Genomic DNA, 22,274 nt, shown 5'->3' with positions numbered 1-22,274 from the left:
GGCTGGGGCTGGGGGGAGGCATCTCTCACCGCTGCAGCCCCGAGCGGCTGTGCAGAGCTAGCAGGCTGCCGTGCGGCTGCAGCTCAGAGGGAACGTAGGCCCCAGGAGCATAACCCCCCCGGGGACGCAGTGACTGGTCCCTCTCCCAGCACGGGGGAGACGCCCGACCGCACCTGCCCCCTCGGCTCTCGGCTGTGTCAATGGGACGCGGACGTGTGCACAGAGTGTCCTATTGACGAGTGTGTAGAGACCCCGCTCATTCGAAACAAGAAACATCCCTGGGGTCAATGGGGCCAGCCCCTCGCTGGGGTGAATGGGCCGTAGCTCCATTGGGGTCAATGGGGCCAGCCCCCAGCTGGGGTCAATGGGCCGTAGCTCCATTGGGGTCAATGGGGCCAGCCCCCAGCTGGGGTCAATGGGCCATAGCTGCATTGGGGTCAATGGGGCCAGCTTCTGCTATGTGCTGGGCAGGTAGCAGGGTTTCAGGTTCCTCCGTCCGCACTCCCAGGGAGTTGGACTTCACCCCACCCGAGCCAGGCCTCTGGCTTCCTACCCGGCGGGTACGTAATTATTATTCCCCCACCAGCAGTGCCTGGGGCGCCCTGGCGGAGATCAGGATTCCCCCACTTCGCTTGACGTTCTACACACCCACAGAGCTCACGACCTAGCCACACAACGGGTGCGTGTGGGTATGGGGGAAACTGAGGCACGACGAGAGGCAGTAACCTGCCCAAGACTGGAACAGAGTCCAGCTCTCCTGAGTTCCAGCCCACTGCCGGCTCCATCCTGGCCCGCTAACCGACTGCGTCTGTATTGTGGGGGACTCGCAGCTAGTGGGACCTCAGCGGTGCCCTGGCCCAGAGGTGGTTCTGGCACTGGGGGGGCAAAGTCCTGCCCCTTGCTGCAGAGAGTTGTTTGCAAACCCTGGGATGGATTCTCAGGGGGCAGATCCCCGCCGGGGTGTGGCGCAACATCCCAGAAGTCTTTGCTCCTCTCCTCAGCTCTTGCCCGTTCCAGCTTCTGTCTGCCCCCGGCCTCCTTCCTCCCTCAAGGGACAAGACGAAAAAGACACCCGGACCACAGCGAAACTGGATTGTATTTCACCTGCTTCTCTTGCCGAAGGGGAGTCGGCTTCAGTCAGACCACGGGCATGGCGACTGTATCTAGTGCGCCTTGCACACACACCCAGGCAGAGACAGACACGCACACATGGACGCAGGGCTCAGCCACCTACCCCGCTGGGGGACCCGGACACACGCACACAGAGCAGGGCTCAGGCCTTCCAGCAGGGGGCAGCACACACACACACAGACACATATGCAGGGCTTGGCCTCCAGGGCAGGGACACACACACACACACAGAACAGGGCTCACACACCCACACATGATCCTCCACAGCCATGCTGCTGGTTTTCTCATGTGCACAATGCTCCTGCCTCTCCCTGGTAGTGTTTTGCACCAGTGTAACACGCTGTGTAAGGTGCAGGCTGCCAGGGAACCAGGCCTGGCCGCCGCGGCATGGCTGCTGGCGTTCACCGGGGGACGAGCCGCATCTGATACCTGCGGGGCATCTTGCTGAAGCCGTGGTACTCCGGCGTGATGTCAAGGTCCTGCGGGCGGGCGGGCGAGCTGAGAGTGAAGCTCTGCAGGATGGAGGTGAAGAAGAGGAAGAGCTCCATGCGGGCCAGGCCCTCGCCGGGACACACCCGCTTCCCTGCAAAGAGCCACGGGTGTTATTTGCTTGGGGGCCTTTGTATATCCCCCTGGAAAGAAGATTGAGGATGAACATCCCCAGGGCCCGATTCTCAGTCATGCTCAGGCCCCTGTGGGTAGGAACGGCTCCCTCCGAATCCCTGCCTCCCTGCCCGGTGTGGTGCTGGTGTAAGGGCCCTGCACCTACCCTGCACAGCCGCCAGCATAAGGGGCAGATCCGGGCTTGGCTGGAGGGCACTGCACTGGGGCTGTTCTCTGCCCCCCAGGGCCCATAGGGGGCGGATCGGGAGTATGGCCAGGGTGCGCTGCACTGTGGCTATTCCCTGCCCTGTAGGGCCCATAGGGGGCGGATCATGAATTAGAGCAGCCCTGAGGCTGCTGTAAGTGACACCCCGGACTGGGCAGCTGGGTTTAATGCCCTGTCCTGACCACACCTGGGTTCGGCTTCCCGCACACAAGCCAAGGACTCCAGGGAGTCCCCTGGGGACTTCAATTTGCCCAGCTACTGAACAGAGGAGGTGCTCTGACAGCAGTGCAAGGAGTCCCGCTATGAAACCATCGGGTGCTTCCGAGGAGTGTGGGAGCTGGGAGCCTTGCTCAGCCCCCGGGACAGTGGGTTTTGCTGTGAAGAACCTGAGGGAACATCTCCCTGGCTTGGGGTCTGAAGGGGGCTGGGGAGACAAGGAGACCCCGTCCTTCAAAACTCCCACACTGTCCCCCGCCTCTCACACATGCACCCAAGCCCTCACTCATCTGCTGATGTTCACCCAGCCCAGGTGATGTAAGCCCTACGTGTTCTGGGTGCCTAGGCCTGTGCACGGGGCAGGATCTATGCTGGCGGACTTGCAAACAGCCTCGTTTCCGGCGCACATGGCATGGAGATGGATCTCTGCTTCTGCCCCCCGGCGGGCACCCCAAGAATGCAGCTGCTAAAGGAGACGCTCTCCAGGAGCCCAGAACCCCTACCTGCAGAGAAGGCCATGAACGCCGCGTTCTTCTGAAATCCACCCTCCTTGTCCAGGAAATGCCTGGGGTCGAAGGTCTCTGGGTCATCGAAATGCATGGGGTCGTGCAGGACAGAATGCAAGATGGGAAACACGGCCGTGCCCTGGAGGGGAGAGTTCGGACCTGGCTTAGTGGAAACGGCTCCAGATCCAAGAGCGCGGATGCTTATGGACCTTCCCTAGAGATGGACCAGCGTCTGCCTCCCCAGAGGTATTGGGTCCTGCTTGGGGCTGGGCTTGATGCCTTCTCATGGACCCTTCCTACAGCCCCCCCTTGTGTCGGGCGCTGCACAGACCCAGAGCGAGAGACGGTCCCTGCCCCAGCGAGCTACAATCTACACAAAGGAAGGTTCGTTAGCCCCATGTTCCAGAGCTTGGCTGTGCTATAAATAACACCCCTCTCATTAAACCATGACAGTTTCATGGTAACAACCCGCTACACCGGTCGTTAGCAGGGGTTGAACCCGTGACTTTCAGCCTCATTCTCAAACTACAGCTATTCTTGAGGGGACCAGCCACTAGAGGGCAGCTTGGCCAGAAAGTTACACGAGGGCCTTGTGTTGTCGATTCTACCCATGCCAGGCTGGTGCCCCACGCTGATCATTCCCGTCCAACAGCCCCCTTGCACAGGCATAGCCACCAGCACCAGGGGCAGGGAGCTGGGGAGTGGGGCCCCACGAGGACAGTACGGCAGCCGGCCGACCCTTCGTTCGGTGAAAAACGCAGCTACAGCGAGGCGGAAATGTTTCAGGAATCCATGGCCACTGTGCCAGATTGGTCACTTTGGGGCGTGAAGGGGGGAATCTGTTTCATTTGGATATTTCTGAAGTGAAATGTGGTGTTGTTTTTCAGTTTGAGTCCACTTTTCATTTCAAAATTTCCTTTTACTACAAAAAAAATGTAAATCTCTAAAAACGGGCAAGATTGAGACAAACCCTTTCATTCATCAGCTAACCATTTTTTTTCTCTTTTTTTACGTTTCAGTTCTCTGCAAAAATTCAATAATTGTTCATTTTCGGTCCAGCCTGAAATAATTTTTTGCCCCGGCTTTTTTGAAAAGACCCAAGAATCGAAACATCCCCACTCCGCCCCATTCTACCTAGAAGACGCCCAGCTAGGGTGTGGGACGAAGGTTTACATGACGGGGTTCACCTGAGGGATGGCGTATCCCCTGAACTGGGTGTCCCGTGTCACCGAGTGGGGAGCGCCCAGAGGAAAGACATCGACGAACCGCTGAATCTCGTGGATCACAGCATCTGTGTAGGGCATCTTGGGCCTGTCCTCCATGCAGGGGGTGCGGTCCTGGCCGATCACTCGCTCAATCTCCTCCTGAATTCTCGCTGTACAAACCAAACAGTTAAGAGCTGAGCCGGGCCGAAGGTCACTTTTCCCTGCCATTCCCTTATCCTGGTGTGCTGGTATTTCTCAAGTGCCAGCCCATCGACGGTATTCAAGGCTCATCTTATGGTGACGGCAACGGGTGAATGCTCAGATGAGCTAGGTTCAATTCCCAGCTAGCCTGGCATAACACACAGTCACAGAGACAGGGTAAGGAAGTCCTTCAAGGGCTGGAGGCCTGGCTCTGTGCTTAAGAGAGCCAAACTGGAGTCAGGAGTGGTAGGTCCAATTCCTGGGTGAGCTGTGACAAAACTCCAGGCCTGGGCTTCCTTCCTTTAGCTATTTAGACTGGAAGTTCTTTGGGGGGCAGCGTCTGGGCAGCACTGGGGTCCTCCTCTCCCTTGGGGTGCCCTGACACCTGTTGGTGAACGGGGAGCAGAGCGGCCCAGAGCTGCTTGGGAACACCGGGTGGACAGAGGCTCCATAGAGTGGGAGCTCTCTGCTGCCATCTGCTGGTCAACATGGGGACAAACGGGCCATGCCCCATTTGCATTTCACTCATGTGACAGTTTGGGGCAAGTTGGTCAAAAATCAGTTAAGTTTTAAGTCGGGAGATAATCAAACATGTTTATCCCAGCTGGGAAACGAAAGAATAAGAGAACTGCAGCGAATGTGGCTAAGGTGAGGGGTCACCATAACCAAACAGCAGTCTGCTGTGGTTGGGTACGTAGACTCTGGACAAAACATGAAGGGGAGAAAGAGGAGGGTTAGGAAAAGCGTCTTGTGTGTGGCTTTGTGGAGGGTCTGATATACCCTTGGTTTCAATGTGAACGCTCACTACAGAGCTGAGGTACCTTCAGGATAGGCACTAATGTGAGTGAAACACTGAGCCCGCTTGGGCTGCAGCTGTGCAGAGCAGCCGCTTAGCTGATACCAGTGCTGTATTCACTGTGCCCCCCAAGTAGCCCTTCCTATAGGGGCCAGAGATGGGCCTGCCTGTGGTTTGGACTCCTTGAATTCTGCACCCTGACAGCCTTGGATAACAAACGGTGAGTGGGGCACAGCAGAGGAGGGATACGGCTAGTTCTAGAGCATATTCTTGCCTCATTCTCTACTCACAGCTGTGGGGGGAAGATGGGGGTCAAGTTACCTGGGGGGGGCTTACCTAACAGGTGCTGTTGATTTATTAATTGCTGGCTTTCCTAAATTTTATTCTGTCCACCCTCCCCCACACTCCTCCCACCAGCTGAAGCTCAACAAAATCAGACTGGAAATTAGGTGCAACTTTTTAAGCCAGGGCCACGTCCCAAAGCCTGGGGAGTTCTCCTTCACTGGCCATTTTCAAACCAAGGTTGGTTGTTTCTCTAAAAGCTCGGCTCCAGTTGAAAGAGGGATTCTCTCTGGGATGTCCCATGGTCATAGGGGTCCCTTCTGGCCTTGGAACCCAGGAATAAAGTTTACTTTGTTTTAACCCCCCGGATACAATGCTTGGATGGGGAAAATTCTGCCTATGCAGGGTTCCCAAGGAAGGCTATTTAGTTTCCCCCAGGTTGCTGGGTGGGGGCTTGATCTGGGGTTGTTTGTGACGTGGTCAGCCGGAGCCCCTAGACAGACCCAGTAATGACCTGTGACATGAGGGTACTTCAGCAGAATCAACAGCCCGTATCTCAGCGTGGTGCTGGTCGTTTCCGTGCCCCCAAAAAATAAATCGAGTGCCGAGACGATCAAATTTTCATGGTGAAATTTGGTGTCCGGATCGTTTTCCTCCTAGAGACAAGGGTTGCAGAGGAGAGGTTGTGAGTCCCTTGCAGGGCAGAACTGTGGCTTTATCGAGCGCTCTGATTTCAAGCTCTGGGAGGATGGACTATCAAGGTGGATATTCTGATAACGCGGAATAAATTCAGAGGTGGATCGTGTTCGGATGTTGGTTTCAACCGGGCTCTCTTTGGGTTAGCGTCACCCGAGCGGGTCTAGATCGTGCTGGGAAGCAGTTTCCCTATCTTGTGAAAATGTTCGAGATTTTGGACATTTTGTTTTCTGTCCCGAATGTCAAAATTTGGAACATTTTCATGAATTGAAAAGTGACTAAACCGGGTCGTTTTGTTTCAATTGTGAGCGTTTTTGTTTTTTTTTAAATCTAATAAATACTTTGTACGTAGCTCACATTTCAAAACAAAAAGTCACATTCAGCTGGAAAACTGAAAATTTTCATTTGGAAACGGGGTCTATGGACAATTTTGACCCTTCAAAATTTTTTCTAATCAAGAAATCCCTTGAAACCGACCCTTTCCTGTGGAACGGTTCGGTTTTGCCGAATTGGCATTTCTCAACGATAAAATGTTTTTCTCGCTGAATTTCCAACCAGTTCTAGATAGGAACAGGTGGAGGTTAAACCAGAATCAGTGTGTCTAACCGGGGGCTTCGCCCCAGTTTAGCTAATCTGGTTTAACCAAACCAGGCCTGGTTTACACAGGAGGTCAGACTAGATGATCACACTAGGACCCTCTGGCCTTGCAATCAATGAACCTAGGAGTGCCAGCCCTGCCGTCACCGCTGCTAACGGCCCTGACCTGCTGCATCCGGATGAGGAAGGCGTCGGTGTAGTCCCGTGGGGAGGACGGGTCCAGGGTCTCTCTGTGCTTCTGGACGACGCCGGCCACGTAGCGCTTCTGCTCTTCAAAGTTCTCGAAGAGTCGGTTGTGAGGGCCGGGCAGATGGTCCATGACAGCGGGGAAGAGATTGTACAGCTGCCGGGCATAACGAAGGGGTCGCAGTGGGTGCCAAGTGATTTCCTCGCACATGGGGCGAGATCCCCCAGCCCCCCGGGGCAGAGGGATCAGTATGAGGCCTGGGGCACCACTGAGGTCCCCCTTCAGCCATGCCTAGGCCTGGGGAGCATTAAGTGGGGCCTGGGGGAAGTGATTAAGCAGCACCTAGGCCACGTGGGGGGGCACCAAGCAGCGTCTAGCTGGGGGGGAGGGGGCCCCTAAACTCCAAAGCAAGCGGAGAGAGTTGGGATGGCTCAAGCCAGGGCCTGCGTATCTGGGTGTTTGCCCATGGCTCCAGGGCAGGAAGACGAGGTGGGGGGGGCGGGGGCGGGGCAGGGGCTGGGGCGTGGTCAGGCAAGTGGGGTTCAGTTCCTGACTCCCTGTTTGATGCTGGATGAGTCGTTAACGACCGGGATAATGCAGCTGAGGGTGTGCTTGGAAAATCTGCAGTGACACCCAGCTGGCAGGAGTCGCCGGCGTGTTGGAGGACGGGACTAGATCTCGGGTCGGGGTCTGTGCAGTGCCCGGTGCGATGAGCTCTGATCTCAGCTGGGGTCTGGGCAGCGCCCGGCACAACAGGGCCCTGAGCTTGGCTGGGGTCTGGACGGAGCCCGGCGCGACAGGGCCCTGGTCTCGGCTGGGTCTGGGGAGCCACGACAATGTATGCGCTGATCAAATGTGTCCTTTTCCCCCTCTATCAGCTGGTCCACAGAGTGGATATGAGCTACTACCGCTACCAGCTGAGGGAGCTGCTCCTTTAGTTCAACCGGCAGCGAGGCCTGTGCTTTGGGGCTGGAGCGCTCCGATCCAGTCCCTGCTGACAACCCACCTGGGGGGAGGTTACAGGTGGGATACAAAGGACCAACTCGGCCGGGCCTCGCTAACCCACCCCACAGGGGCTCTTACCTTCACCCAGACAGTGTCCACGCGCCGGAGGTTCGCCTGGATCAGGCTGAGCAGCTTCTGGAACTCCTCATCCTCGTAGCTGAACCGAGCCCCGAAGACCACGGAGCAGATGACGTTGGAGACGGAGCGCCGCAGCACGAAGGTGGGGTCCAAGGGCGTCCCTGGCAGCAAGGGCCGAGAGCCGCTTAGTCGTGGGGCTCGGTCCCACCGGCGCAATGGGGCTGGAGGGGCAAAGGAGCCCCCCCACCCAGCACAGAGAGCCTGGGCATGCGGATGACTCTGCACCTCCTCCACACCAGCCTCAAATGCCAGGGGCATGGCTGGAGCGGGTCTGCACTCCAGAGATCCCACCCTGCCCAGTGGCATGACCGTGGCAGTAGGGGCGGTAACTTAGAACAGCCCCAGGGCTGCTGCAGCGGGGGAGGCGCACATGGCTTGCGTCAGCACCAGGCCCCCTGAGTCTTCTCTGCTTGGGCGGTGCCCCACCACTCCCGAAGCCTTGGTTCCCATGCTCCTTCCAGCTGAAATCCAACCTCGTCGCCAGCCTCTTCCTCCGTTCTCATCGCCTGCCGCTCCCCGAGCTCCTGGCCTCTCTGCTTTCGCAGAGAGCGGGGCGCAGGGCTGGGGGTGGGCTGCCCGGATCCCCCACGGCTGATGCTGATATTTTGGTGCCGTGGAGCCTCCTGCTTCCGTCCCATGTGCCTCATGCTTCTCGTCTCTTGGCCTGGCTCTCTGACTGGACTACATCCTCCCATGATGCACCACAGCTTTGACACACGACCCCCCACCAAGAGGGGAGAAAGTGATGCATCATGGGAGACGTAGTCTGGCCAGATTGCCCAGGCTGTAGAGGAGAATGGGAACATTAGGTACCCGAACTACAATTCCCATGAGGCCCTACAGCATCATTTTGAATGGATATTTTACGGTCAAAAATTTCCCTGGGCAACTCCCCAGCTGGAGTCATAACACAGGGAAAAGGAGGTGGGAATTCCCGGGAGTCTGGAGTCATGGGATGAGGAATGCGGGGGACAGTGGGAGACAATTCACGTTGGACCAACCCCAGTTCTTTGAAATACCAAAGCCAGGATACCTTCCGTCTTCCTGAACTCCTCCAGCAGGAACTGGATTTCCTCCTGGATCCGCTCCTCGATGCTCCTCTTCCCCATCCCGAAATTCCTCAGGGTGGTGAGGGAAAATCGGCGCAGCTGGCGCCACGTCTCCCCGTTGCTGAAGAAAAGCCCTGGGCACAGAAAGGCACTCTGTGGGCACGCGCCTCCCAGTGAATGGGGCTCAAGTCTCAGCCCCGCCCCAGCAATGAGCTCCCCCGCCGATCGCTACAGAGAAAAGTTCTTCTGCAAGAGATCGCGGGTAAAACGCCGTGCTGCCATTTCTCATGGCTTTGGGAGTTTGTCCTTAAAGCCCCAGCTCCTGGAGTCCCGTGACTAGCTGAGAACCTCAGCTTGTATTTAAAGAAGTTCCTACCCTTAATGGGTGTGGGGGAAAAAGCTTGAAAAGCTGACCCCTAGAGACTCAGAAAACATGAGGTGAAAGAAAAGGACCTGAAATTCATTATTTTTTAAATAGCTGGTGATTTGGCTTTAAAAAAAACCTCAGGGTTTTTTTGGCAGCTGGCTCATGAATGTTTGAATGCTTGGGGCTGGCCCAGACTCAGTCGGGGAGAATCACAGGTTTTCTGTCTGTCTCCGCACACCCCCTTCCGTCTGTCTCTCCGTCCCCGACACCCGTGTTTCACCTCGGGGTGCTTTGGTCCAGAGCTGGGTGCATTTTGGATTTTCCGTCAACGTCCAAGGATGCTGAATCCCGACCTGAGCTGCCATGATGCTGTGAACCAGACTGTTCCTTACCATTGCCCTTGCTGGTCCTCTCCACAAGAGCTAACCCCTCTCGGCCACCAAACTCCTCCGCTTGGTCCACCAGGGCTTCCTTCACTGCCTCGTAGCCCCACAGCACGACGACCCGCTGAGACCCCAAGTAGACGGTGAACACGGGCCCGTACTTGTCTCTGACCTGCAGCGGGGAAGCGTCCGTTACTTTCGGATATGCGGCTCTCCTACACGTGCGTACGCTGGCCCGACGTTTAGCTAATTAACCCCGGGTGGCAGCGGGCAGGTGAGCATTATCCCCGACCCTGTTCTAGAGACAGGGAAACTGAGGCACCAAAGCAAACTGGTACATCCACGGCCACGCACTGGGCTGGTCGAAAAACGTCCATTGAAATGTTATTTTCCCCGATTGTTTTCGACCAAACACAAATGTGCAGATTTGTGAAGCCCGGATGGGTGGGCCTGGGTTTGGTTTTCAATTGCCAAAGCCCCAGAACTTTTCACTTTTTGACAAAAAGTCAAAATTTTCCACAAGCTGGAAAAACCCAACCCAACCGAGAAACGTGTTTCGGATCCGCTCTGGGTTAGAACTTGTGCTCGCCAGCCCAGCGCCTGTCCTGCCAACCCACCCTGGCCTGGGGTAACTTCCCACCATCGTACTGCGCTGCGGGATTAATTCAGCCTGGCCGTGCCGAGCCTCGATGGGACTACACTGCCCGTGAAAATATCCCCACCCAGCTCAACATAACACCCAGCGAGGGAAGCAGCTCGTTCACGGCTGCATATTAAATATGGCCGAGCAGACGAGCTATTAGCCGTAAGGGCTGCTCTGTAGCCAAAATCATTTGGGCTTCTGTCCCACTGCAGCCCCAGAAAGGACACACCTGGGGCCAGATCCTAAGCTGGTGTAAATCAGCACAGTTCTATTTACTCCAGCTACAGATCTACACATGCCCGGGAGCCTAATCAAACATCTGGCCTGTAGGACTCTCCTCCTGCCTCTCTGCCCACGCGGGTGCGGGGAGGCGGCAGGACAGGGTGGCTTGACCCTTTGCCTGTTAGGCCACATTCAGGAGAAGCTCCTGCCCCCAGGTGGGGTTCGTTCTAGGAAGAGCCGGGGGCAGCCTCCCCGCTGGGGCTCCGCCGGCCCCTGATGCGCCAGGCGGAGAGCCTGAGAGTGTCTCTGTAGGCTGGGTTGTGTCTCCCTCTGCCTCCAAGTGCAAGCTCATGAGAACCAGCCCGGAGCCGTGCAAGTCTCCGGCCCACCGGCTCCTGCTCCTTGGGGCGAAGGGGGAGAAATCAGTTCAGGACCTGAACTCACCTGCAGCAGAGATTGTAACAACGACGGTCCCCACAACTGCAGCAAATTGCCCAGGAGGGGCAGTGGGCGTGGGCCCGGAGGGAGGTTCCTCTGCCTGGCCACGTGCCCCCTCCACAGCAGAAGAAGCAAGAAGGCCGTGAGCAGGATCAGCGGGACGGTGAAGCCCGGCCAGAGATCCATGGTCAGAGAGCGTGACGCCCTGGGGATGGGGAGGGTGCCCGGGAACGAGGAAGAGGAAGTGAAATGTAGACACCTCCCCGGGTGGAGTTCAACGATGTAGCAAGGAGCAGGAACTGAACAGCCCAGAGACAGAGGTGGATTCCCAGCCCCTCGGGCCTGGAGCCACACCCAGGCCTCCCAAACTGGGAACTTTCCCACAGCTTCTGCCCCTGACAGGAAAACCGGCTTGTGCACTGAACAGACCTGACTGCACCAAGCATCTGCGTCCCCCCACAACAGCTTGTTTTTTCAGACACGCCCCCCAAATTGGGGGGAAATATTTGTTGACGGAAAGTTGAATTTTCCCACTGAAAATGTCAAGAATTTTTGTTTCATTTTCGTTGTAATTTTCCAACCCGGGGGGAGGGGATTCAGACAGCAGTACCAGCCGTGCAAAGAGACCCTCCCCGGTCAGTCCTGGATAGAAATCCCGGGTGCCTGGTAATGGAAAGAGTTAAAAAAGAGCGGCGCTAACGGGAAACCAGACCAGGCGGTTCCTGGAGGGGCCCTGCTGAGAATCGCTCCCTGCAGTCGGCCCGTTCTGGCCCCCGCCGGGGCCAGCAAACGAGTGACCGTCGCTGCGGGACCGGGCTGGCCGGAAAGCGAGAATTTCACCGCGTGAGAGAGGGCGAGGTTCGACAGTTGCCTTCACGCCGCGGCGGAATGGAAACCAGGCCTTTGGAAACTGTTCACGAAAAATCACAGGGGAGAGCACCCTCTGGCTACCCCCGGGGTTGGACCTAGGAGACCCAGGTGGAAATCACAGTTCAGTCTGATTCAGGGTCTTGAACCTGGGTCTCTTACCTGCGGGTCCTGGCTTCTGAGCCATCGGCTGTTTTAGGGGCTCAGCTTCTGGCTCTGGTTCGGACCAGCCTGGCCCTGAGGAAAGTGTCACAGGAACGGAGACATTTCCGTGGACCGGTTTAATTTTGACGAATCAGCATTTTCTGACCGCGGGGGGGGGGGAGGGGGCAGTTCATGGAAAATAGTCATCCCCCTCCCCACGCTACTTAATCACTAGCACGAGGATTGGTTCCTGGGCCGGTGCGTCTGTGTCCGGGGCCAGACAACATTTCCCTGTTAGCTGTGCTGAGCACGGCTCACTGGGGGATCACGGGTGTCCCTCTGTGAATCTAGAGGATACACACGGCGAGCTGCTGCTTCGGGTTCCAGGCCAGGCCCTACACCGCGTCCATCGCCCCCCAGGCTAACAGCCCGCAATACACGAGTTATTTGAAAAGGCACCATTTCAGAATGGTTTTTTTAATTGATTTCACAGCAGAGGATGAAACAGTAATGCCAAGCTCTTCTCCAGCACTTTCCAGCAGTAGATTTCAAAGCAGTTCAGAATGATTAGCCTCATTTTACAGGTGGGGAAACTGAGGCACGGAGCGGGGCAGTCAGGGGCTTCATCTGCAGCGAGGGAGATTTCGGTTCGATACGAGGACAAACTTTCGAACTCTCGGGGGAGTGACACTCCGGGACAGGCGTCCGAGGGAGGCTGTGGGATCCCTGTCCCTGGAGGGTTTTAAGAATAGTTTGGGCAGACCCCTGTCAGGGCTGGTCTCGGGCTGATTGGTTCTACCTCAGCGCAGGGGGCTGGACTCAGTGACCTCTCGAGGTGCCTTCCGGCCCCACATTTCTATGACTCTGTTCATCTCCACGTGAACATATGCATCGAATCATAGAAGTGTAGGATTGGAAGGGACCCCGAGAGGCCATCTAGTCCAGTCCCCTGCCCTCAAGGCAGGACGACATAATAACTAGACCATGCACCTCTCTGTCCCCACAGGCACACCCCTATCCATCTGTGGCTCTGTGTGAGAGCGAAGCAGCAAGAAATAGGCACAGAGCAGGAGCAAAAAGGCAAGGAGACAGCCAGGGGAAGCCCTAGGAGTGTGGCCTGGAGAAAAAGGGAGAGTTTTTGGGGCCGAGAGCTGTCTGCAAAGAGGAGTGGAGCTCTGAGCAAAGAAACCCCCTCCTGTTATTTGATTCCTTCTATGGTCGGGGAGACGGGGCTTGATACATTTGCAAATAAACAGAGCATCGAAGAAACACCGGATTCCTCTCTTCCGTTGCTCCTCCTCACGGGAATAGCGCCCCAGGCCCTGCATTTGGGCTGGCTGCTGGGGGTGTGTGATTCGGCGGAGCCCCCGCTGTCCCCTGCGGACGATCTTTGGGCCGCTCCTCCTTCGCCTGGCTCCCTCCGCTGCGTGGCACCGCACAGAGCTGGTAGCAGGGAGGTACATGGGCAAAGCCGCTGGCTGGCGGCGTGAGCTCGATGTCCCGGGGGGGCACGGGGGACTTGAGGGTGAAGTTCTGCAGGATGGCCGTCAGGAAGATGAACAGCTCCATCCTGGCCAGCTCCTGGCCCAGGCAGATCCGCTTCCCTAGGGAGGAAAACAAGGGGTGAAATTAACCACGCCCCGCCCTGATTATCTTTATAATCCCGTAAATCGCTACCACCCCTCCCTCCCACGTTGCGGGCTGGGAGAGGAGCATGGTAGGGAAGAGGCTGAGAGCTAGCAGGGTAAGCTAAGGGAGAGGCAGGCTGGGCTAGTGGGCAGGGAGCTTTCAGGAGCACGGGTTTCTCTTCCTGGCTTTGCTGCATGGCCTCAGACAAAAAATAAGATACGTTTGTAACTTCGGGCTGGTCTGCGCTGTGAGACCGACCCAGCTTCGGCCCTCAGGGGTGTGAAAAATCCACCCCCCTGAGTGACACAGCTAAGCCGGCCCACGGCCCTGCGTCAGACAGCACTAGGTCGAGGGACGAATTCTTCCGTCAGCAGCTCCCACCTGCCGGGGAGGCGGATTTCCTGCTCCAGTGGGGAGAACCGTGTAGACGAGCCCCAGGATAAAACCACAGGAAAGACACGGCAGCTCCTTAAAGCCCCTAGGGAACCTGAGAGACCGTAGCTGCTAATCCGAGCTGCTGCCTGCTCACGCCTCTTTTAACCCAAGTTAGACTTCGAACTCTGTGGGGCAGGGATCGTCTCTCACTCTGTGCTTGGGCAGAGCCTGGCAGCGCCCGGCCCGACGGGGCCCCGATCTCGGCCGGGGTCTGGGCAGCGCCCAGCCCGACGGGGCCCCGATCTCGGCCGGGGTCTGGGCAGCGCCCGACCCGACGGGGCCCCTATCTGGGCCGGGGTCTGGGCAGCGCCCGGCCCGACGGGGCCCCGATCTCAAACTTTTGTACTGGTGACCCCTTTCACATTGCAAGCCTCTGTGCGACCCCCCCCCTTTTAAATTAAAAACTTTTTTACATATTTAACACCATTATAAATGCTGGAGGCGAAGCAGGGTTTGGGGTGGAGGCTGACAGCTTGCGACCCCCCATATAATAACCTTGCGACTCTCTGAGGGGTCCCGACCCCCAGTTTGAGAACCCCTGAGTTAGAAGGAATGTCTCTGTCGGGCATGTCATCCTATTGCTACCCACTAGGGGCGCCTTCCCCGTGTCTCAGAAGCCACCTCTGGGGGGCAGCCGGGCTCCTGTGATGTCCCCTCACCCTCCCAACTCTGTACCTGTGGAGAATGGCATGAAGGCCTCGTTCGCCTTGAAGTGACCCTGCTCGTCCAGGAAGCGCCCGGGGTCAAATCTCTCGGGGTCCCTGAAGCGGCTGGGGTCCCGCAGCACAGAGCTCAGCACCGGGAACACCTCCGTGCCCTGGGCAGCAGAGAGGCGGAGAGACAATGGGCAGAGTGCAGGGATGGGAACTCAGGAGTCCTGGGTTCTATTCCTGGAGCGGCCCCCGACTCAGTCTCCCTCTCTGCAAAATGGGTCTAACGATCCCACTCTTGCTTTGGATGAAGTGAGTGGCGACAATTTCGCTTGGTTACCCTGGATTGCCGTCGGTGTAACGCTGGCTCCAGTGCAGTCACTCCGGGTTGACATTCGGGGAGGAGGGGGGAAGGGAATCTGTCCCCGTACGGACACTGTGAGCTGTTACCTTGGGAATGGCGTATCCCCTGAAGTGGGTGTCCCGGGTCAGGGCGTGTGGGAGGTTCATGGGAATAACATCGCTGAACCTCTGAATCTCATGGATCACGGCATCGGTGTAGGGCATCCGGCTCCGGTCCGCCACGGCCGGCACGCGGCTGCGCCCTACCACCCGGTCGATCTCCTGGGTCATCTTCTCTAGAGAGAGATGAGCAGGACATAGAACACGGCAGGGCTGGAGACACCAGGACACCCCATCGTGGGCCGGGGAATGGAAGGGCTTTGTTCTTGGCCGGTCTGAGAGCCTGCTTTGCAGCATGGCTGGGGGCCTGCGGGGTGGTCTCTAGGGTTGGCCCATTGGCCAGGCAGCTTCAGTCCAGTGTGTCCCTCCGGGGGTTCCCTGGTGTCGGCCAGCCAATGACACCCATTGGGTCCCTCACCGCGGAGAAGAGCGAGAACTCTGCTGGGGTGACTACACGGGGGATTCTCTACTCAGGCTGCTGGACGCAGACAGACCCTGCGGTTCTTTCTGCCTCTCTAGCTCCATGCCAAGGTATGACTCGGAGGGACCCTTGAGAAGGGTGGCGGATGCTAACATATGGGTAAGGGGTGCTAGGAACGGGGCTGAGAACCATCAAATTCATTCCACGTCTGAATACTCCAGATGGGGGCCAAAAGTTACTACCCATTCAGTCTGGATCCTCAGCTCCACCAGAGTCAAGGGAGCGAGGCCCGTTGACGCTACCTGGGGATCTGGCCCATTTATTCCAAGCTTGTAACCTAATTACCAGCTTCCTGCCGACTCAGTTACCTTCTACCTCCGGGTGTTTCAGCAGGATCAGGAGTCCGTAGCGCAGGGTGGAGCTGACGGTCTCGGTCCCAACGAAGAACAGGTTGAACGCCGTCATGACCAAGTTTCGGAGGTGGAATTCCGTGGCGGGGTTGAGAATTTCCTTGGAAAGCACAGGCAGACATGTGAGTTATCACCGGGACAGGGACAGATCCTCATCTGGGGCAAGTCAGCATAGCCCCATGGAGTTCAATGGCCTTTGGATCTGTCCCCAACCCAGCAGGCCGCTGCTCCTTTGAAACAGTCGTTTGACAGCCCATCCGGAGCGGACGGGGTGAGAGACTGAGCTGATGCCCCCAGCCCCTCGGATGCCACAAGGTGCCAGGTTACCGTGGAGGCACCAGGCTACCATGGTGTTGCCAGGTTACCGTGGAGGCACCAGGCTACCATGGAGGCCGTAAGGGACCAAGGAGAGTCTAGGTTACTATGGAGGCCCTGTTGGAGAGCTGAAATGTATGGGTTATGTTGGAACAATAATGGTCAGACCTAAGCCTTTGGGAAGTCCCCATGTGTCTTAAGGTTTGGCGAGGATTTCCATAGGGACCTGTCTACGGGCTCGGAGGGGAAATCAGTGTCTGTTAAAACCACAGGAGGAACCCGAGGTAAAGCTGGGTGAGTTGCTTGGTAAATAACTGATGCTGGTGTGTTTATGAGATCCGCCCCCCACCCCCCCCGAGGCCCGTGGCCAGAAGAGGAAGTTGAGATAAACAAGAAAGTGCCATGAAGGACAAGAACAGGAAAGTAGAGAAGGGAAAAATAACCCTGCACCAAGCAGCCCTCCGTTCCGCGGTCACTCTCTCTGGGTGGTGTAGGCGTGATGACAATTAACCAACGAAATGGCTAATCTCATAGATGGGTGTGATGTATGCAGTGTGGGTGTCGCCGGGTTCGATGCTGATTGGAAGCTATATAATGCGTCGTGGCGACCGGGAGAAGGGTCATGAATACGTCAGGCGGCTGTGTACGTATGTGCTGAAGTATAAAGGGGTATTTGGAGCATCGGAGGAACAATCCATCCCGACCCTGCCTACGCCCCAGGAGATCATTATATTTATTGGTTTATTTTGCCTGTTTTCTGCTTGAATAGTAGTTGTTAACCACAAGAAATGGTTTTGATTCAAATCAAGGTTTGCATCCCTAAATCTGGGTGTCCGAGCCCGAGCGGGTTACAGTACCCACATCAGCTCTACCAGACCATGGAGGTTCCAGGTTTCTGTGGAGGTATTAAGAGACCGTGGAGGTGCTAAGGTATCCTGGATGGACTCAGATATTTACTAATTCATTATTCACTTGTGTTACCATAGCGCGAGCCAGCCCCAGTTGTGAGTCAGGCAAAAACATGCTGCCCCAAAGAGCTTCAGAGCTCAGTATAAGGCAAGAGAGCACACAGGGAACACAAGGGATCACTGGGCCATGTGGGCCAGCGTGATAGGCCACGGTTCCAGCACACAAGCCGCCGAACGGTGGTCAGGTGTTTTGTGGGCATCAGGACAAAGGGGAGTTTAAAAACTTGCTTTGATTCCCTGAAGTACATGGCGATGCCTGAACCGTACGTGTGAAACAAAGGACACTGGGCCTCGTCCATCTGTCTCAGCTTCTCTCTTTCCAGACCTTTTCCATCTGGAGGAGGAAGCAGTCGATGAAATTCCGCGGGTTATCACGGTCCAGAGACGCCTGGTTCGCTTTGATCCTCTCCAGGATGAAGCTGTTGATGTCCTCCAGGTCTCGGAAGATCTGTTTGTGGGCTCCCGGAAGGAAGTGCATGAACCAGGAAAACATCTCGTAGAGCTGCAGGGTGGGTATGGAAAACCGTGTTGAAATGCTCTGGGGTTTCCCAGTCCCGCTGGGAGGCCTGTGGCTCTACAGGGAAGTGTCTGATCACAGGCAGCCCGGCCAGGGCAGGGGGAGCTGTGCCTCGGTGCTGGAAGAGCAGCCTGTTTTGTCTCTCTGTGTTTCTGGGTTCTTGTGTGTTATCGTTCCGAAGTCTCCTCCACGGGGCTACATTGCAATCTTCCCCCGCGAGTGTCTGATGGTTTTATCCCACCTCTCTGTTGGCATGTTGTGAGCATAATACATAGGGCAGAGAAAACCAGGGGGGCGCATGTGTGACATTCCCGCTCGGCTTTTCTCTCGAGCCCCAGCGTTTCAGAGGTTTCAAGGCCAGAAGATTACTCTCTAGTCTGATCTCCTTGTATATTTCCTAAAAGAAAAGGAGTACTTGTGGCACCTTAGAGACTAACCAATTTATTTGAGCATGAGCTTTCGTGAGCTACAGCTCACTTCATCGGATGCATACTGTGGAAATTGCAGAAGACATTATATACACAGACGCCATGAAACAATACCTCCTCCCACCCCACTCTCCTGCTGGTAATAGCTTATCTAAAGTGATCACTGTCCTTACAATGTGTATGATAATCAAGTTGGGCCTTTTCCAGCACAAATCCAGGTTTTCTTTTGTGCTGGAAATGGCCCAACTTGATGATCACTTTAGATAAGCTATTACCAGCAGGAGAGTGGGGTGGGAGGAGGTATTGTTTCATGGTGTCTGTGTATATAATGTCTTCTGCAATTTCCACAGTATGCATCCGATGAAGTGAGCTGTAGCTCACGAAAGCTCATGCTCAAATAAATTGGTTAGTCTCTAAGGTGCCACAAGTCCTCCTTTTCTTTTTGCGAATACAGACTAACACAGCTGTTACTCTGAAACCTGTATATTTCCTGTTTCCTGCAGTTCTCCCAGGCCGCCACTTCCCCCCCTCCAAAGACCCCGCTCCTGCTCGCTCCTCTCTGCCCCTCCCCCCATCGCTCGCCCTTATTTAAAAGTGGTGGGGCCATGGCCCCCCGGCGCCCCTTGCTCCGGCACCGCTGCTTGCCGTCCCTTCTAACCCTATGACTCTATGCAAGAGGCTGGTGATACATTGCGGGTAGGACAAGAAGTAAAGGGCTTGATTGGTGACAAGGGAGTTTTCGGTTAGAGATCAGGAAAAACTTTCCAGCTCTCAGGGGAGTTAAGAACAGGTGACGTAGGGGGTTGTGGAATCCCCGACCCTGGAGGGTTTTAACAACGAGTTGGAGAGACGCCCGTCGGGGTCAACTTAGGTTGATTTGGTGCTGCCTGAACGCAGGGGCCTGGACTCGGTGACCTCTTGAGGTCCCTTCCAGCCCCACGTCTATGAGTCTGTGGGGATGATTCTCAGGTGTCTCTGTCCCACTCCTGCAGGATAAAGGGGGCAGGGGTGGCCCCCTGGGGATCCTACTCCAGGGGGGTGTCTGGGAGCTCTGGGTCCTATCCCTGGCTCCCTGGGCCGCTCACCTGTCCCCAGGTGGAGCTCAGCCGCACAAAGACCTGGTTGGTCTTGGCCAGCAAGTCGAGGAAGCTCTCGTCCGCGTAATCAAAGTGCTGGCCGAAGACGATGGAGCAGATGACGCTGGAGGCCGAGCGGCTTAGGAGGAACGTGGGGTCGAAGGGCAAACCTGGAAGGAGAAGAGGGGATGGGACATTCACCCGGTCCAGCGGCTTTGGTACCAGAACGTCTGACAGCTTCTAGCAGGGAGGGGCGCAGGGCATGAACGGGAAACCCTCGCAGCTGCTCCCCAGACCCTGACCCGGCCATACAGAGGAACCCAGAAATAGACGAACCCTTGGTTTTCCTGAACTCCTCCACCAGGCGCTGGGCCTCCTCCTGGATCCGCTCCTCGACGCTCCGCTTCCCCGTGCCGAAGTCCTGCAGCGTGGCGAGGGAGAACTGGCGCAGCTGCCGCCACCGCTCCCCGTTGGAGAAGAGCAGCCCTGGGGATCGGAGGATTGTGCAAAGCGTCCCATCAAGGGCCCAGGACGGGGAACCGGGAGAGGGAACTGGCCCGCCTGGAGGGGCGTGGGCAGGGGCGTGCTGGCTGTCCAGAGCGCTGGTGAGAACACCACGCGTTGCTGGCACGCCAGGGTGCTCTGTGCATGTGAGAAACAGGCGTTCAATGACCTCACAGCCCCGCTGGTGAGTCTGTAGCTGGGGGAAAGGAGACCCAGGTGGACTTGCCCAAGCTGGCTCACTGAGTCAGTGGCGGAACCAGGGACAGAACCCAGGAGTCCTGGCTCCCAGCTCTAACCACCAGACCCCACTCTGCTCCCAGAGCTGGGACTGGAACCCAGCCCCCACCTGCTGTAACCCCAGCCTCCACTCCCTTCCCAGGGCTGGGGATAGAACCCAGGAGTCCTGGCTCCCAGCCATCGGACCACATGCCTTATATGTGGCCTGCAGAACTCACCAAACCCCTGGACAATCTCTTCGAAGGCCGCAAGCTTCCCTCTCCCGCTGAACTCGTTGGCTTGGTCCTCCAGGGCCTCCTTCACAGCCTCGTACCCCCACAGGACCACAACCCGCCGGGGGCCCAGATGAACCGTGAAGACCGGGCCGTACTTGTCCCTGAGCTGCGGTAGAAATCAGGGCGGGGACAGAACTGAGAGCAGAATCCGTCCCCGTGCGCTAGTCTGTTGCAGGGGTGTGATTTGCTATGGGAGGGGGGTGGGGGCAGTTACCCCCCCCTCCCCCCCCAGACCTTGCTTTGCACGCATGCCCGGCTTTTCATAGGCCTGCACGTGCCGCGTTTTGCCCTCTTCCCCCGCCAGACTTTGCAGGCTACACTCTGATCCCATGACAAGTTCTACAGGCCGACACAAATTCCCGCCCCCCGCATTTTTCTGAAGTGACACCCCTGGTTTGCAGTCGCTGAGCGGATCAGTCGGCTTTCTCACTGGCACCCTGTTCGTGCGGCCGCCGCCCAGCTGGGCTGGGGAACCGTGCAAAAATCCTTTCACGGTTATTTATGTACACAAGCAACCGCCCCGTGTCCTCCCCCGCGCCCGCTCACCCCACCCAACCCCTAAAGCTCTCCTTGCCCCAAATATCCACCCCAGCCTGTGCACAGCGCACAAAGCTGGCGAGACGTCAGGGTGCCTAAGGCCTGGAAGGGGGACGGTGGCAGAGAATCCCGATTCCTTTCTCTCCTTTATAGCTCCGTTCCTCTGTGCAGTCAGCATCTCTAGCTCTTCCGGCGCAAACTATCGCGGGGCGCTCGCACGGCGAGGCCGACTAGACTGCGCACGACGCTTGGCTGCACCATTGCTTTCCTTAGCAATCATTAATGGGCTGATTCTGAGGCGGGCTTGTTGCACCTTCCAGCCCATGCCCAGAAGCACCGCTGAGATGTGGTGCCCTCCGGGGCAGAGTGCATCGGTGCCCGGTATTCCGCACATACAGCGCCTAGCGCACCAGGGTCCTGAGCTTTGTTTGGGGTTCCCGGGCCTACGTAATAAGGGGGGAAATACACCCAGATGCCGTGCCGCCCAGCAGCGCCAGGGAGAGAGCGTGAGCTGGGGATACTGCCCCAAACACTTCTCCTCGTGCGGGAAAGGTTCCCGGTGGCGGGGGAGGATGCCAGGGTTCTTTCATAGCCGCAGTAGCAGGCTCCTAACCTCCCCCCTGGGAAGAGCAAACGCAGGACGCAGGCAGACGTGACCTACCTCCCTGAGCGAATTCACCATCCCCTCAGCTTTCAGCTGCAGCGCGTTGCCCAGGAAAGGCAGGGGAGCGGGGCCGGGGGGCAAGTGGCCTCTTCGGGAGCTCGGCCTGCGCACGAGAAGGTAGATCAGGCCTGAAATACAGACCAGCAGCAGAAGAGTCGTGGCATCTCCGCACCCCATCGGGTCCTGGGGAGGCGTCTCTCGGACGTCAGCGGGTCTGCGGGAACTCCGACAAAACAATCCCGCTCTGGCCGAAGGCTCTACGGGGATCCCGGGCTTTACGCTGGCTGGCTTCAGGCCGGCTGGGCTGTATTCCCCCGGGGGGGTTGTAACCTGTGCTGGGTGGATACGGTTCTTATCTGGGGCTGCCGGCGTTGTTTAAACATGGGCGCAGCCGAGAGCAGGTTTGGATCAGACCAAAGCGACGGCGGGTGCTTCGAGCACTCAGGCACTGGGCAATCCAGCCAGGATATGGCTTTGGGTCGCCCAGGCCGCCTGTAAGGGGGCTGAGAGGAAGGCCTTGTGGTAAAAGCCCCGAGCTGAGACTCGGGGGATCTCGCTTCAATTCTTCTCTGCCACAGAGTCCCTGTGAGACCTTGGGCAAACACCTGCCTCTCTGTGCCTCAGTTTCCCCATTTGTGAAGAGACTATAATTCCCTTCCCTTTCTCTATTTAGATTGTGAGTTCTCTGGAAGCTGGAACTGTCTCATGCTCTTTGTCTGGGCAGCGCCCGGCCCAGCGAGGACCCTGATCTCAGTCACGGTCTGGGCAGCGCCCGGCCCAGCAGGGACCCTGATCTCAGTCAGGGTCTAGACAGCGCCCAGCACGACGGGACCCCGATCTCGGT

General features: G+C 57.2%; 2 protein-coding genes across 3 annotated transcripts; both read right to left on the bottom strand.

Moving 5' to 3' along the window:
• Positions 1-1,148: 1,148 nt before the first annotated feature.
• Positions 1,149-11,133, bottom strand: LOC102947273 (cytochrome P450 2B5). The gene is made up of 9 exons (XM_007070924.4): positions 10,898-11,133; positions 9,598-9,760; positions 8,823-8,972; positions 7,730-7,890; positions 6,626-6,802; positions 5,681-5,822; positions 3,870-4,057; positions 2,680-2,821; positions 1,149-1,714 (listed from the first exon to the last, which is right to left on the bottom strand). The coding sequence occupies exons 1-9, from the start codon at positions 11,075-11,077 to the stop codon at positions 1,533-1,535; spliced, it is 1,485 nt and encodes a 494-aa protein (XP_007070986.1). The 5' UTR covers positions 11,078-11,133; the 3' UTR covers positions 1,149-1,532.
• Positions 11,134-12,363: 1,230 nt separating this feature from the next.
• LOC102947489 (cytochrome P450 2G1) lies at positions 12,364-22,053 on the bottom strand. Of its 2 annotated transcripts, none has more exons than XM_037884401.2 (9): positions 21,428-22,053; positions 20,173-20,335; positions 19,550-19,699; positions 19,223-19,383; positions 17,518-17,694; positions 15,868-16,009; positions 15,067-15,254; positions 14,642-14,783; positions 12,364-13,506 (listed from the first exon to the last, which is right to left on the bottom strand). In XM_037884401.2, the coding sequence occupies exons 1-9, from the start codon at positions 21,605-21,607 to the stop codon at positions 13,202-13,204; spliced, it is 1,608 nt and encodes a 535-aa protein (XP_037740329.1). In that variant the 5' UTR covers positions 21,608-22,053; the 3' UTR covers positions 12,364-13,201. The 2 variants fall into 2 exon arrangements, with proteins under 2 accessions (XP_037740329.1, XP_043390537.1); XM_043534602.1 differs by having other exon boundaries at positions 17,518-17,730; positions 19,250-19,383; positions 21,428-21,615.
• Between the last annotated feature and the right edge of the window lie 221 nt (positions 22,054-22,274).

Source organism: Chelonia mydas, chromosome 23 (genome assembly GCF_015237465.2).
Source record: "Chelonia mydas isolate rCheMyd1 chromosome 23, rCheMyd1.pri.v2, whole genome shotgun sequence".
NCBI classification, from domain to species: domain Eukaryota; kingdom Metazoa; phylum Chordata; order Testudines; family Cheloniidae; genus Chelonia; species Chelonia mydas.
This window is presented reverse-complemented; position numbering and strand designations above follow the sequence as displayed.